At 35.8% G+C, this 15,528-nt stretch overlaps 1 protein-coding gene across 1 annotated transcript in view; it reads left to right on the top strand.

The window, feature by feature from the left end:
• LOC118837740 (pseudouridine 5'-phosphatase) overlaps nucleotides 1-15,528 on the top strand; it is a 178,446-nt gene that overhangs the window by 63,996 nt on the left and 98,922 nt on the right. The window contains exon 2 of the mRNA XM_036744809.1: nucleotides 4,740-4,958. Coding sequence (XP_036600704.1) covers nucleotides 4,740-4,958 — 219 coding nt within the window. The remainder of the gene's footprint in view (nucleotides 1-4,739; nucleotides 4,959-15,528) is intronic.

The raw sequence follows: 15,528 nt of genomic DNA, 5'->3' as shown, positions 1-15,528 counted from the left end.
ATCTGTTGTTTTTTTCTTTTTTTTCTTTGATGAGACTTGCTATTACAGATTCTGGTTTTTCTGTTCTGTTCATTATCTTTGCTGTGCAGGATGTAATTTTTAAAAATATTTTCCCCCAATTACATGTAAGGACAGTTTTTAACATTCTTTTTCTTTTTTAAGTTTTGAATTCTAAATTCTATCTCTCTCACCCTCCCTAACCCCTCCCTGAGACAGTAAGCAAACTGATGTAGGTTAAACATGTGCAATCACATAAAACATATTTCTATATAAGTCATTTTGTAAAAGAAAACTCAAGAAGGAAAGAAAAGTAAAACAATATGCTTCAGTCTATTCAGACACCATTACTTCTTTCTCTGGAGGCAGACAGCATTTTTCACTGAGTCCTTTGAGATTACCTTGGATTGCTGATTGTAGCTAAGTCATTCACAGTTATTCATTGTATAGTTTTTCTGTTACTTTGTACAGTGTTCTCCTGGTTCTGTTCATTTCATTCTGCATCAGTCTATGTAAGCCTTCCCAAGTTTTTCTGAAATCATGCAGGATGTATATTCTGCTCTCATAATTCTCATTTCTCTATTACACCCTCTTAACTCACTCCCCTCTAATTGTGGTTTTCTTGGGTATTGAACTTCAAAGTGTCTCAGCCTCCTCCCACCATGGGCAGTTCACATTCACTAGCCTACGTCTCTTTCTCAACCAACTTTTTGGGTGGTCAGAACTAGCTCCCACTCGTTGCCATGCTCTTTTCTTCAGGCTTGGTGGAGGACTTTACAGCTCCAATGTCTACCTCTCCTATCTCTATTCCTTAGTTTTCTGCCCCAGCACTAAGTTCAAAACCTGTTTTTTTGGTACTGGTGCTTCTGGTTTAAATTTCTCTGGCAACCTTTTGCTCCTGAAGACCTGTGGCTAAGTTAACTGTTGACGCCCATGCAAACTTTTGCAGCCTGGAGCTGGCATCTCCAAGACACTGGAAAGAGGGAGAAGAAACTGCAGCTGGGGGTGGGTTTTAATGTAAGCTTGTGTCGTGTCTTAAAGCAGCCTCACTCTGGTAGCATGGAAAGTGAGGAAAGAATGTTGAGTGAGCATCAGTTCCTTGGTTTGGGGGGGTGTGAGAGTGAATGAGAGAAAGAGAGAGAGAAGAGTGTGTGTATGTGTGTGTGTGTTTTACTTTTAGGATTCTGGGTATCCTAGACCATGAAAATGCAGTTGAAGTTGCTTTATCTTTGGTGCATAATTTCTGTTTTGGAAAGATTTGGGAGGTTGTGGGGATTGTCTTCTTGTTCCATGACCCAGAATTCCTTTTCTTTGTTTTTCTTGAAAATTTGGAGTGGGACACTTTGCTCAAGTGAAAAAGAACATTTATACTACTGTGGTACTAGGAATTAGGTCAATAAATTGATCCTCATAATCAGAAAGAATGTATTTTCCCCAAAACTGCATACATAAGAATGAGGGTGAGTAGTATGAAATAGAGTAGAAAAGGTAGATGGAAGGCATATTGTGAGAGACTTAGGAATGTTATCCTAAAGGTAATATGAAAGTTTTTGGAATAGGAGAAGGTCATAATCACCCTTATACCTTAGGAATATTATTTTGGCAGCCTTGTGGGTAGATTGGAGATGGGAGAGACTATACTCAAACAATAATTCATACCTTAAGTGATTACAGTTTGACTTGGGCCATGGAAGTACAGAAAAGCGGATGGGTGCAAAAGATGTGGTATAAAAACAATCCAAACTTGATAACTGACTGAAAGTGAGGAAGAGGGAGAAGAATAAATGAGATTACACACTTAGGTATCTAAAAGAGTGGTCATGCCTTCAGCAGACATAAAGAAATTTGGGAAATTGTAGGTTTACAGAGGAAGGCTATTGAATTCTGTTTCAGAAGTTTTTAAGATGCTTCTGAAAAGGACAAGTTGATCATTCTAATATTCTATATGTTATTCTAACATACTTCTGCAAGTGTTTATACCACAAGCTACCTTTTGGAGATCTCGAGTGGATGTCTTAAAGATATCATAAACTCCACATGTCCCAAACAGAACTCATAATATGTTCCCCATCCCCAGCCCCGAACACTCTTATATTTATGAACTTCCCAATTACTCTCAGAAACAAACCATCCTACCAGTCATCTAGACTGTCATTCTTGAGGCTTCACTTGCAGGAATCCCACATATCTAATCTATATCCAAGTCTTGTTTCTGCCTTCACCACATCTCTCCCATACATCCCCTTCTTTCCACTTACACAGCTATCACATTGATATAACCTTTTATCACTTCTTTCTTGAGCTATCGTAATAGCCTTCTAACTTCTCTTGGACTCCTCTTTCTCCCCACTCCAATCTTCCACTCACCTTCAAACATGGTTTTTCAAATGCATAGATCTAACCATATGGAAAGGACCAAGTAGAGCCTCCTTACAGAAACAAACAAAATGTGGTAGGCCTAAGGACTACAAGGGTAGCTGGAAGAAATAAAATGAGATACAGAATGCAATAGCTACTAAGGAAAAATGGAAAGGAGAATTAATACTTTATTTTTTTAATTTATTTTTTATTTTTAGTTTACAACACTCAGTTCCACAAGTTTTTGAGTTCCAAATTTTCTTTCCCTCCCTTTCCTCCCCCAAGATGACATGTAATCCAATATAGGTTCTACATATGCCTTCCCATTAAATTTATTTACACAATATTCAAGTTGTAAAGAAGAATTATAACCAATGTAATGAATCATGAGAAAGAAGGAACAAAACCAACAAAGAAGAAAAAAGAGAGAGAATTAATACTTTAGAACAGATGATGGTAAATTTTACTGAAGAAATGAGTGATCTAAAAATTAGAGTGAGCTAGCCAGAAAACAGCTTAATGAGAAATCAAGAAATATTAAAACAAAAACATAGGAATTTTTTATTACCTAAGAATTACACATCCATTGAATCTTCCTTTAAAATTCTCTGCCAGCTTTTTTTTTCCTATTATAAGACTAGAATAACTTAACTAATATATACAGGAAAAATAGGAATAAGGAATGATTAATCCACTGCTTGTTATTGTTATTCCATATTTCATTTCTTTTAAAAACAGATATAATTTAGAGATTTTTTGCGTAGTTTATTAATATAATAGAATTGTCAGTGGGCCAAACTCTTGATATAGACTTCCTGGATGCTTGATCCAATTTCAGATGTAACCCTTAGTCATAAAAGTTCTAAGTATGATTGTGTCCTAGCACTTCTAATTTTTAATTGCTATTTAAACAATTTAGCATATGAATATTTTATGCGCACACATATACATACTTGTATGTAATATATAAGATGATATGCTTATACAGGAATAAGAGACTCCCTGCTTTCAGGAATGAGCTCTTTTTGTACAGTGCTTTGTAGTTAACTAAGTGGTTTCCTCTAAATTCATTCCTTCTTTATGTCTATGATATAGCCTTGCTATCTATCTCACCTGGGGGGGGATGGGGGGAGGTATTTACAAGCAGTTGGACCTTCATTGAATTTAGAGCTAGAAAGGAACTTAGGCATCATCTAGGTCAGTGGTTCCCAACCTTTCTAAGCAGAAAGACCTAATTTTAATGTAAAAAAAATTCACAGACCCCAAAAAGATTAATACTTGTAATTTTACTTTTCTTTCACTAAGAAAATACATAATGACAGAAAACTAAGTAATTCACTAATTTTTTTTAAATGTATTTGTTTTTAGTCATCACTGTACTACTTAAACACTTGAAAAATAGTTTATTCAGGCTATGGAAGGTATGTTTGGTAAATAAAGATTTAAAATTATAGTGCTTTAGGGATCTATGACCCCTAGATCTAAGCCAGCCCCATCATGTAACAACAGTGGAGGTAACTAGAGCCCAAGATCACAGATTCCAAGTCCAATGCTTTTTTTTTTTAAACTAAATCATGTTATCACCTGAAGGAATAGCTCAACATCAGTGAAGTCATTTTCAAAATTTTTATATTTGGAATGATCAAGTTTAAGTAACTAACAGGTCAGTGCATTTGGCTCTTTGGAGGTTCATTTTGAAGCTAACTCAACCAACCCTGATCAGGATGCAGTTCTTAAAATTAAACATTTCTCAGGAGCCACGGTGAGGTTCTTAAATGAGTGAAGCTATTGGCAGGTTCTGAAGTGAATTATGAGTGGAAATGCCCCAAAGCTTGATGGCAAAATGCTAATGCATAATTCATCATGATGAAATTCTCTCTAATGTTTTTAAAGACACATTTTTATTAATCCAAAGGCAATCTTTACTTTCTTTTGTCTAAATAATTTACATAGTTGTAACTTTGAAATTACATTTCCTTATAATCACATTTATGTTGTATTCTTTGAAAACTAAGAGGGGCCAAAATAAGTTTGGAAGGAATTATCTACTTATTCACATATGCCTAAATGAAAGATCATTTGGTCCTGACTTGTGGAGTCTTGTTTCATGTTAATTCCTTAGAACTATAGAATTGCAGAATGTTAGAGCTGGAAGGGACCTTAGAAACTATCTAGTCAAACCCTCTCATTTTATATGTAACACCACTGCCACCCAGAATGGTTACTTTTCCAAAATCATACAACTAAGTCAGTATCAGAATTGGGACTAGAAAAAACCCAGGTCACCAAACTCCCAGTTCAGTAATCTTTTTTACTGCCCTTCTCTTCTCCCCAGAAATTTAAATGAAATATTCCTACTAAATATAACATATTTTTCTCACCAGATACCGAACGACTCTATTCAGTGATATTCCAGGAAATCTGTAACTGCTTTGGAAAGGAATATACATGGGATGTGAAAGCCATGGCTATGGGTAAAACATCATTGGATGCAGCACAGGTTATTGTAGAAGTCTTGGATCTGCCATTAACCAAAGAGGAACTGTTGATAGAAAGCAAAAAGAAGCAAGAAGAAATATTTCCAGCAGCTACATTTATGCCAGGTATTTTCTCATATAAAAAAATTCATGTAAAAATGTTAACAATTCTGCTTTGATCTAGAAAAGCATCCTTTAAAAAGCTGGATATGTACTATCGTTTGATAGTTATTTTCCTTTGCCTGAATGTTCTCCATATTCCCCTCCACCAAAATAAATAAATAAAGCCTTTCTTTGTTATTATGTATTTGAGTGTATTTCAGAGCTGTTTGAGGGAGTTCCAGGAGCTACTCTTTTTGATTGTTTAAAGATTAGAAAATCTTTCATATGGGACAGCTAATTTTTGATGTTTTCTCATAGTGCAGCACTTAGTAAGTGTTTTTTTAATTGAAACCTACTTTTAGAATCATAGAATTAGTGATTTGGAGCTAGAAGGGATGTTTCATAGCCCAGATGGCCCCCATTCCCCATTTTCACATAAGGAACCGGAAAACAGAAACACTTAAGTGCCTTACCCAAAGTCACACAGGTGGTAAGTGGCAGAGGAAGAATTTGAAACAAGCCCCCCTTATTCTAAATCTTATTCCAAATCCAGTATTGTTTTAAAATAATAGCAATTATTTTTATAGATACCTGCTGTTAAGTAAATGTTATATAATTAGATGGCTTTAGACATGCAAAAATACTAACATAATTTAGTCCCATTGCTTATACTGTCCTTATTATTGGGTACTATTTTATAGTTTAGGAAACTGAGACACAGAGAAGTTAAGTGACTTCGCCAAAGGCACACAGTTAATCAATCGTAGAGCAAGGACTAGGACCCAGATGTTCTGACTCTCAGTCCAGTTTCCTTTTTCAAGAGAGTTGTTTCTAAGCTTAACATTGGCAAAGAAAGTCTTACCTATCGCATGTCTAAAGTACTAGGTAGGATTCTAGCCTTAAAAATTCTAAAAAGTTCTGAAAGTGCAGAATTCATTAAGAAAGTAGTTAAAGTTATTCAAATGAGCTTTTTGTAAGTTTTAAAAAGTATAGTTTATTTTCTTGTTTGTATGCTCCTATTGTTTTTCTTACTAGTATTCAGTTTTCTGTTGAAAAGGAAAGATTACTTAGTTCCCATGGGGCTTGTTAACTGGAGATCGATCAAAACTGGATTGCTTCTGTTTCTTGCTAGAAGGGAGAAAGTCAGAAGTGTTTTGGATTATATGGGACTAAAAGTGCTTTAAAATGGAGAACTATTTTCAGATTCTTCCAAGGTGATGGGGCAGAAACTCAATCTTTAAAGCTCTTGGTAGAAGAAAAAAATCCTTGTGAACAATTTAGATTTTATGTTAATCATATATTCATGAGATATTTAGCTAGTGTATACCTGCCACCAGACATTTGTATGACTATTGCCAAAAATCAGAAATTAATTCTGCACATGGTACCACTGATGACAATGGTTGTATTATTATAATATATGAAACTAACTTGGTATTTAGTGTTAATGTCACACATTTTGAGAATTCATATGGAAAATCTCTAAGGTTCATTCTATTTCTAAATCGTAGGATGTTATGATATAGAGAAGTCAGTTTATAGGGCATAATGGCCTCTGTCCCTCACAGACAATCTCAAGACAGTGGAAAGTGTGTTTTTTTTAAAAGAAAAGGTTTGCTTCATTTGTTTGCCTCTAGCATTTTTCATTCAGTCTACAATTGAACACTTTCTATGTGCCAGGTACAAAAAGGCAAAAACAGTCCCTGCCCTCAAGGAGCCTACATTCTAATAAGGGAGACAACATGTAAATAAATACTTTGATATATATAAGCTATATACAGAATAGATGGAAGTCAATCCAGAGAGGGGAAGAAGTTAGCAATGAGGGAAACTGGGAAGGGCATCTTACAGAAGGCAGTATTTGAATTGAGCCTTGAAGAAAATCAGGGAAGCCAAGAGACTAAATTGAGCATTGCAAGCATGAAGGACAGCCTATTGCAGAAAGGGCAGGAAAGAGAAGGGTTGAGGAAAGGCCTATAGCTTTAGCAGTTAAGAGTATAATTTGAATGATGAGGTCAGAAGCCAGATTGCAGAGAGTTTAGAAGAGAGAGAGGGGAGGAAGTGGAGGCTCCAGGTATAAATGAATTTCTCAAGTTTCACCAGGAAGAGAAAGAAAGATATAGGATGATGTTTAGCAGGGATATAAGATCGAAGTGAAGATTTTTTTAAGGATGTGGGGAGACATGGGAATTTTTGTAGAGGAGCTACTAAATAGGGAAAGGTTGAAAATAGGAAAGAATGTGAATATGATAGTGGTTACATTTTTCTGGAGAAGTCAGGAGGGGATGGCATCAGGGGTGCATGTAGAGACGTTGTCTTTGACAAGAAGTACTACCTTTTATCTGAAACGAGATGGGGCAATATTTCTGAAGCTAGAAAAGGGCTTTAAGACTCTGTTAGAAAAAGGCTGGAAATCTGTAGTCTCTTTGATTCCTTACCTCCTTCAAACAAATGAGGATGAGATCTGCTTTTAGGTAGCATTTGCACATATGAAATGATGTATAAAAAGCACTCTGATAGCTTTAAACACTACAGTTGTTTGCTATATTGATGATTATTTTAAAAGTGTCCTGATTGTGGAAATATAAAAGTTTTTAAATGGTCTTTTTAAAATCTCTGTCCTGTAGTTTGAGGTTTGTTCAACTTTATTTTTAAGAAAATATTGTAGTTTTGTAGGTAATCAAGTCGAGCACTTGTACTAACACTAATGAAAATAAGTTGTGCCTCTATTTCTTCAATAATGCTTTTCAGAGATTCATCAGGATTGTTGCTGTCGAGCTGTCTCTTAATTACTGTAAGATTAAGTACTTTATGTATTTAATAAATATAGTACTGAAAATGGTAGATTCCATAAACTCAAATGCCAGGAACAGCTCGTTTTGTGAATTTTCTCCCCTACCCTCTATTGCTTTTTGGCTTTCCCAGGTGACAAAGTAGCAAAAATGCAAGTTTATAGAAGTGGACAATCTATTATTTTTTAAAAAACATACACCTAGAGGCATACATACTGTTGTGTCACTGTAAAGAAGATTTTTGTTTCATATACTTATTAATTATAGTAATAACCATAGAACTTTAAGGTTTACAAAATCGTTTACTCACAATAACTACCTCAAGTTAGGTATTACTTAATGTAACTTTACTAACCTAAGAGCTTGGAGTAATGTTAATCAGTGATAACAGTAAACTAAACGTCTGACATTTTTTTTTTCTGAATTAAATATCTTTATTTTTTTTTTTTTTACTTTATGAAATACTTCTAAAGCAATGAGACTGATTTCACAAGCCATACTCTTAGTTATCTGTTCCTGCCATGTTAGGGAAGTTGACAGGGCACTGGGAAGCATTAAGTCTATAGGAAATTTGTAGGTTAGTAATACAGAAATTGTGAAATTCTCTAGCTAGAATAGTTTAGCTACCATATGAATGGAAGAAAAAGAAAGTGAACTCGGGGAAGGGAGATAATGCCTCATTGTAGAGGCATAGGGCTTCAAGAAGAAAGTAAGAAATTTCATGGAATGATCCTGAAAGTTCTGTTTAATGAAAAAAAAAGAATATGCAAGAAATAGGGTATGGATTCCAAGAATTAAAACATTTTATAAATATGGAGAAACTAATAATGCTATTCTTGGTATGTAAAGATACTGATAACCAAAACGTTTACACATCAGTGGGATATAAATTCAATCATACTTTTAAAGTTTTGTGTCTTCTTTCTGACAATAACTCACATTTAAATACCACTTTAGGATTTACCAAATGCTTTCTTCACAAGAACCATGTAAAATAGTACTTTATATACTCTACTATGCTCTATATACTATATATTACTATAACCACATGAATTCCTATTCCACATATGGATTAATTGTGACTCATAGAAGTAAAGTGACTTATACAACTATTAAACATCAAAGGTGTGATAGCTCTTGACACCAACATCCACCATTCTGGTACTGCTAACTAAATGAAACCCTGAATTTGAAGGTTATTTCATCCAAACCTGTTGCTTGTAATACGTATTCTTTTTTTTTAAAAGGTTAACATGGCAAATCATTTGATAATTGTAAAGTATAGTTATCTTCTAAAAATGCAGCTGTTTTATGAGAATGTTGATTAATGATGTTAGCTTTTCTTTGATTAAAAAAGGGCAGTGAAGCCTTGACGAGCCATAATATGGCCTTACGTTAGAGTCAGTGTAGCAGATGCAAGCCATCTGGAAGCCAAGAAGTGCTTTCTTCATAAAAACGATATGTTTATCCTCAGGGTTCCTATTCATTAATAGTACATGAATCATAAAAGACAAGAGTAATAGACGTTAAGCTGTTCTCCAGCCCTAAAAAAGAAATTCAGTGTGTTTCTTGTTTCTACTCAGTTCCCGTCCTTTTTTCATCTTTTTGGTCACAGACAAATTATAATTAAAGTAAATGAGAAAGGAGGATCAGGGCCTTTAGAAAAACTGGCTAAGGAAGTAGATAAAAGGAAGTTGCTAATTTCCCTTCCTTAGGTGTTCTGAATTATACCAGTGGTCCAGTTTATGATTTTACTGGCCAGTTCCTTATACTTAAATTGTAACTGGTAACATTCATTCCTACAGTTCATTGTCTGTGTGTCCTTTAGCATATTTTAGCATTGTGGGAGTAATAATGTGTATCTTTGTAAATACTTTGTCAACAAGATAACTTTCAGCAATCGATTCATCATTGGACTTGGTCAGAATTGTGGATTCTTCATTTGTGGAATCATGTTAAAGAATGCAGAAGAATATGTAACAGAAATGCTAGATAACGTCAGAATGATCTTGGGACATTGGAGTTTCTTTGGTCATGTGCCAAGTAACTACCAGGTAGATGATGATGAAAGAATAGACAAAATCTAAAGTTAAACATATACATAAACATATTTGGACCTGCTAAGTGACCTTGGTAATCTGGTACACAGAAAAATGGGAAATAAATAACCTCAGCAGAAAAATCCTGAATAGCTTAATATATTTATGGCTACATTCTGTATTTACCATCAGTGATTTATGATTTGAGTTAAACAGTGACTCTTGGGTCAGAGAAGAGTTATATATAATTATAGTTAAAAAGACTAAAAAAATCCCCAAGGAGCAAAAGCGGAAAACACTCTTAAGCTTCTAGAATATTCTTAATAACTCCTGACTTCTTTTTGGACTAGTGATTTTATTGGTGTAAGGAACTCCTTCTTGTGAGGAAACTATCAATGCAGAGGGACAACTGCTCTTCAACTTAGCCCTTTAGAGAATTGCTCGGGACTCTGGGAGGTTAAGTGACTTTCCTAGGTAGGATAACACATCCAGTAAATATGAGAGGTGGGAGACTTTGATATTCTTTTTCTCAAAAGCTCCCCCCTATTACATCTAGCCCAGATGAATTACATCCATGGGTCATGAAAGAACTGTGATTGCTAAGCCAAGCTCAGTGGTTTTTGAAAAATAATGGAAAACAGAAGAACTTCTTTAAGATTAGAGAATGGCAATGTCCCCCCCCCCCTTTTTTGCTTTGATAAAGACTTTTTCTCAGCTCACAAGATCTCTTTTAAAAAGTTTTATTGATGTGTTTTGTTTTTACATTACAGACACTTAAAGATCATTCCTCGTATTCCAAGATCTCTTGTAATAAAATAAAACAACTAAGTAAAACTAATAAAGTGACCTCATCTCAAAGGATATACAACATTTCACATCTGTAGCACTCCTCCTTCTCTATTTTTCTTTAATTTAGAGAAATATATTTTCTCTCCTTCCTGCCCCCAGCCCATCAAGGGGGGGAAAATAACATATTTCTTAAAACAAATATGCATTGTCAAAACAAATTCCCTCAGTGGCTTTATAAAAAAAATGTGTGTCTTATTTTGCACCCTTACTCCTTCACTTCTCTGTAATGAATAATATGTTTCATATTTTCAGAAGAAAGAAAAGAACAGAATCTTAAAGCTGTAGGCCAGATAGTGTGATTTCAATTCCTAGGAAAAGTCTAGAAAGGAGTCATTAAAAATATGATTGCTGAATATAGACAAAGAAACAGTTATTCCAGAGAGACATAATAGCTGCAAAATAAGATCATGCCAGACTCACCTCATTTCCTTTTTTGGCAGGCTTATTAAACTAGTAGATTGGGGTAATACTATGGATATAATTTAGCTAGATTTTAACAGATCTTTTGATAAATTATACTATTTTGTAGAGAAGATGGAGAAATGTATTTGATGATAATATAATCTTATGGATTGGTTGGATCCAAAGATGAGTTGTTAATGATTGAAAGTTACTGTTGCAGGAATTCTCTATTGGATTACCACCAGGGGATCTGTGCTTGTCCTTACACTCTTCAATATTTTTTATACTTGATTTGTATAAAGACATGCTGGCATGTTAATTTCATTTACAAGTGACATGAAGGTAAGAGAGATCGTTGACAGTTGGTGACAGCATCCCAAAGGATTTGAAAAAGCTAGAGTATTTGGCTAAATATTATAAGATAGAATTCAGTGGGGATGACTTGTACTTGGATACAATCACCTTCACAAGTAATGAATGGAGGAGGTGTGGATAGGTAGCAATTGCTCTGAAAAAAAAAAATCTAGAGGCTTTGGTGGATTTCACATTCCAGTGTTGAATCAGTACTATGATGTGGCAGCCAGAAAAACCAATTTAATCTTGGGTTACACTGGGAGGCATAGCTTCTAGGAATCAGTAAGTGATAATTTCACTTTATTCTGCTCTCATCAGAACTCACCTGGAGTTTTGTGTTCATTTATGGGCACCATGGTTAAAGATGGACATTGATAAGCTGGAGAGTGGTTAAAGTAACGCTGCTAGGATAGTGAGAGGCCTTGGGTGTTTGGTCTGTGATGATCAGCTGCAGAAACTTGTATTGTTTAGTTTAGAGAAGAGAACACCCTGGGGGTCATGTTAGCTATCTTGCTATAACTTCTGGTATGTAATTAACTTTTTAAAAAGTCATAAACTCTTTCCTTTTTCACTTCTTACATCTTCTGGCACTCACTAGAACTTTGCTTCTTCCTGAAAACATTACTTTCTTGGCCATCCTCTCTAGACTATAAATATACTTTCTTTCCTACCCCCAACTCATCGTGGTGGGAAAATCTGAATACTCCCTTTTTACCATCTAAATTTCCATACTTCCTCCATCACCATCACTATCAACCTTTCCTCCATTGAGGTTCATGCTATCCAGATTTATTAGTCAGCTCATGTGTTATCAGGGATCTTAATCTCAGCAAAAGTCATTATCTTTCCCCCAGAACATGGTTTCACTTGATCCTTACAACAAACCTGTGAGGTAGGTACTGTTATACTTATTTTACAGATAAGAATTAGAAAGGTCAATTGACTTGTCCATGATCTCACATAATTAGTTAATGCTAGATACAAGTTTTAAAACCAGGTGTCCCTTATTGAAGAAAGTGTCATCGTGAGTCAGAATTATAAGAACTGGGTTCTGCCATTTATTGCCGTGGTAAGGCAATTAAGGAAGGAAAGAAATAAACATTTATTAAGCATCTGCTATGTGTGTTCTAAGTGCTTTACAAATACTAGGTCATTTAATCTCCACAACAACCCTGCAATATTGGTGCTATTATAACCTCAGTTTATAGTTGAAGAAACTGAGGCAAACAGAGGTTTAAAAGTGACTTTCCCAGAGTCACACATCTCGCAAGTGTCTGAGGACAGTTTGAATTCAGATCTTTCCGACTTCAGGCCCAGCATTCCATCTACTGTGCCACCCGTCTTCACTTAACCCCCCTGGGCCTCAGTTTATTCATCTATGAAATGAGTAGTTTGGACTAAGTAGCCTCTAAGTCTCACGGAATGGGGGATTTTTAGCTTGGGGATAATGTTGGGTGAACAGTGTGTAATGACCAGCCACAATCCTAGCAGACTAATGATGAAACCTATCCACCTCCTGATAGAGAGGTGAAAGAGACTTCAACACATGTATTAAAAAAAAAAAACATGGACGCTATAGAAATTTGTTTTGTTTGACTATATGTGCTTGTAACAGGAATTTTGTTTTGCTTTCATTCTCATTTGGGAGGGAGAGCATGGAAGGAAAAGAGGGTGGATTTTTGCTGATTGAAATAAAATAAAATTTAATTTAAATATGTGATAGCTGTTAAAAGTATTTGAAGGACTGTTATAAGAAAAAGTTTCCATTTTTTTCTGATTGTCCCTAAGAGATAAAACTTAGACAGTGGATAAAAGGTGCAGAGAGGCAAACTTTGGCTTAATATAAGGAAACACTTAGCACAAATTAAAGTTGTCATGGAGATGATGATTCCTTGTTTTTGGAGACCTTCAAGTGGAACCTCTTGGACTCCTTGTCAGGGTTTTGGAGAAGAGATTCCTGCTCCTGCCAGTGCTTCAATTTTGTCATCCTGTGAGAGACTAATTAAATTAAAATGCTTTTTTCCTTCTCACATTGTCTTAGTAGCCAACTTTCCCTGAAAACTTTTTTTAAAATGCAATGAAAGCTGCTCTGGCCAACTTGATTTACTCCCTAGTAACTCTTCATATCTCAGACCCCATTAGACAGTTTCTCTAATGGTGCAGTTAATACATAGTAGAGTTTACTAAATTATACGGGACAGGATAACCCCAAGGGATGTCTTTAAGCCCATTTTTTTTCTTAGTTGCCAGATCCCGTTTCCCTGTGTAATTTCTCCCTGATACTGTTATCTCCTGAAATCTTTTTCTTAGATTCTAAATTTGTCTTCTTCCTCTATCCTAGATACTTCCTCTTCATCAGAGTTACTTAACGAATATATAGATGTTATTTCCTGTCTGCTTTGTACATTTCATCCACCTAGAAAGGGTCCAGTCTTTTTCGCTATTTGATTTTAGGACAGCCTCTCCACTTGGACAGCAGATCTTTATTGTTTGTGTCCCTGTTCTAGGAATTGAAAGAGGTACAAAAGAAATAGAAGAATGTCACTTTAACAGAAGAATACAGTTGAGACTTGAAGGGAGACAGGGAAGCCAGAGATGAGGAAGGAGAGAGTCTTAGTCTTCTTGACATACTAGGAGAGAAGATACAAACCTAAGACCTTGGTCTATATGTATATACTATATGAAAAAGTTATATGGGCATTTGGAGATGTAGGAAATGAATGTGGGCTAGCATAATTGGGGGAGGACTCATGAAGGAAGTAGGACTTGAGTTGGACCCCAGAGAATGGATAAGATTTAGAGAGCAAACTGAAAGGCCCTTTAGACAAGGGTAATCACATGAACAAATAGTTGGAGTTAATAGGGTACATGGAATAAGCAACACTAAGTATTTATTTGTTAAGCACCTACTATGTGCCAGGCACTGTGCTAGGTGCTGGGAATACAAAGAGGAAATAATTACTCCTGCTCTCAAATACCTTAGCTTCTACTAGGAAGACAAGTACATATACGAATATATACAGAATAAAGAGAATAAATACAATGTAGTATTGGAAGGAAGGCAGTAATAGTTGAAAGGATCAAGAGATGCTTCATATAGAAGGTGAGACTTGAACTGTGTCTTGATGAGAGAGAGATTCTCTGAAATAGTGGTGGCGAGACAGTATTCCAGGCATGAAGGATGGGCAGTGCAAAGGTACAGATAGAGAAGTTGGAGAGTCACATATGAGAAATGGAGAAGACCAGTTTGACTGGATTACAGCTGCAGGAAGGGAAATAACATATAAAGAGACTTAAAAGATAGTTGGGGTCAGGTTATGAAATTTAGTGGCTAACCAGAGGAGTTCATATTTGATCCTAAAGGCAATAGTGAGCCACTGGAGTTTGAGTAGTGGAGTAACATGGTCAAATCCATTCTTAATGAAAATCCCTTGGTAGCTGAGTGAAGGATGGACTGGAATTCAGGGACACTTGAGCCATGACGAGCAGTTAGGACATTTGAATAACCTAATAGATAGATTATGATATCTTAGAATAAGCTGGTGGTTGTGTTGGTAAGGAGCAGGGATCATATGCAAGAGAGGTTGAAGAAGTAGAAATAACCATATTTAGCAAGTGATTGGATATGTATGAAAAAAGAGGGAGAGGGAGGTGTTGAGAGAGAGAACAGAGTCTTGAGGAAGACTCATAGAGAGAGGGGCTGTGATATGGACCATGAGCTAGCAAAAGAGACTAAAATGGATAGGCCACATGGGTAGGAAGAGAACCAAAAGGGAGTAGTCATGAAAACACACATACGAGAGAGTTGATCAGAGGAATCAAATGCAGCAGTTAAGTGGAGAAGGATGAGTTGAGCACTGAGAAAAGACCATCAAATTTTGCAGTTTGGAGACTGTTCTTAAGTTTGGTCTCCCTGCTTCAAATCTCTCCTCACTCCACTTCATCATCCACTTAACTAAGTAATCTTCCTAAAGCACAGATCTGACTACATCATCCACCTTCACCCTCATTCGTTAAACTCCAGTAGTTCCCAGTTAACTCCAGGATTAAATTTAAAATCCTCTTTGGCTTTTAAAGCCCCTCATAACATGCCCCCTTTTTCTTTTTCTAGTCTTCCTGTGCATTACCCGCCGTACACATGCCCTATAAACGAGGGAC

This window comes from Trichosurus vulpecula, chromosome 2, assembly GCF_011100635.1.
Source record: "Trichosurus vulpecula isolate mTriVul1 chromosome 2, mTriVul1.pri, whole genome shotgun sequence".
NCBI lineage: Eukaryota > Metazoa > Chordata > Mammalia > Diprotodontia > Phalangeridae > Trichosurus > Trichosurus vulpecula.
This window is presented reverse-complemented; position numbering and strand designations above follow the sequence as displayed.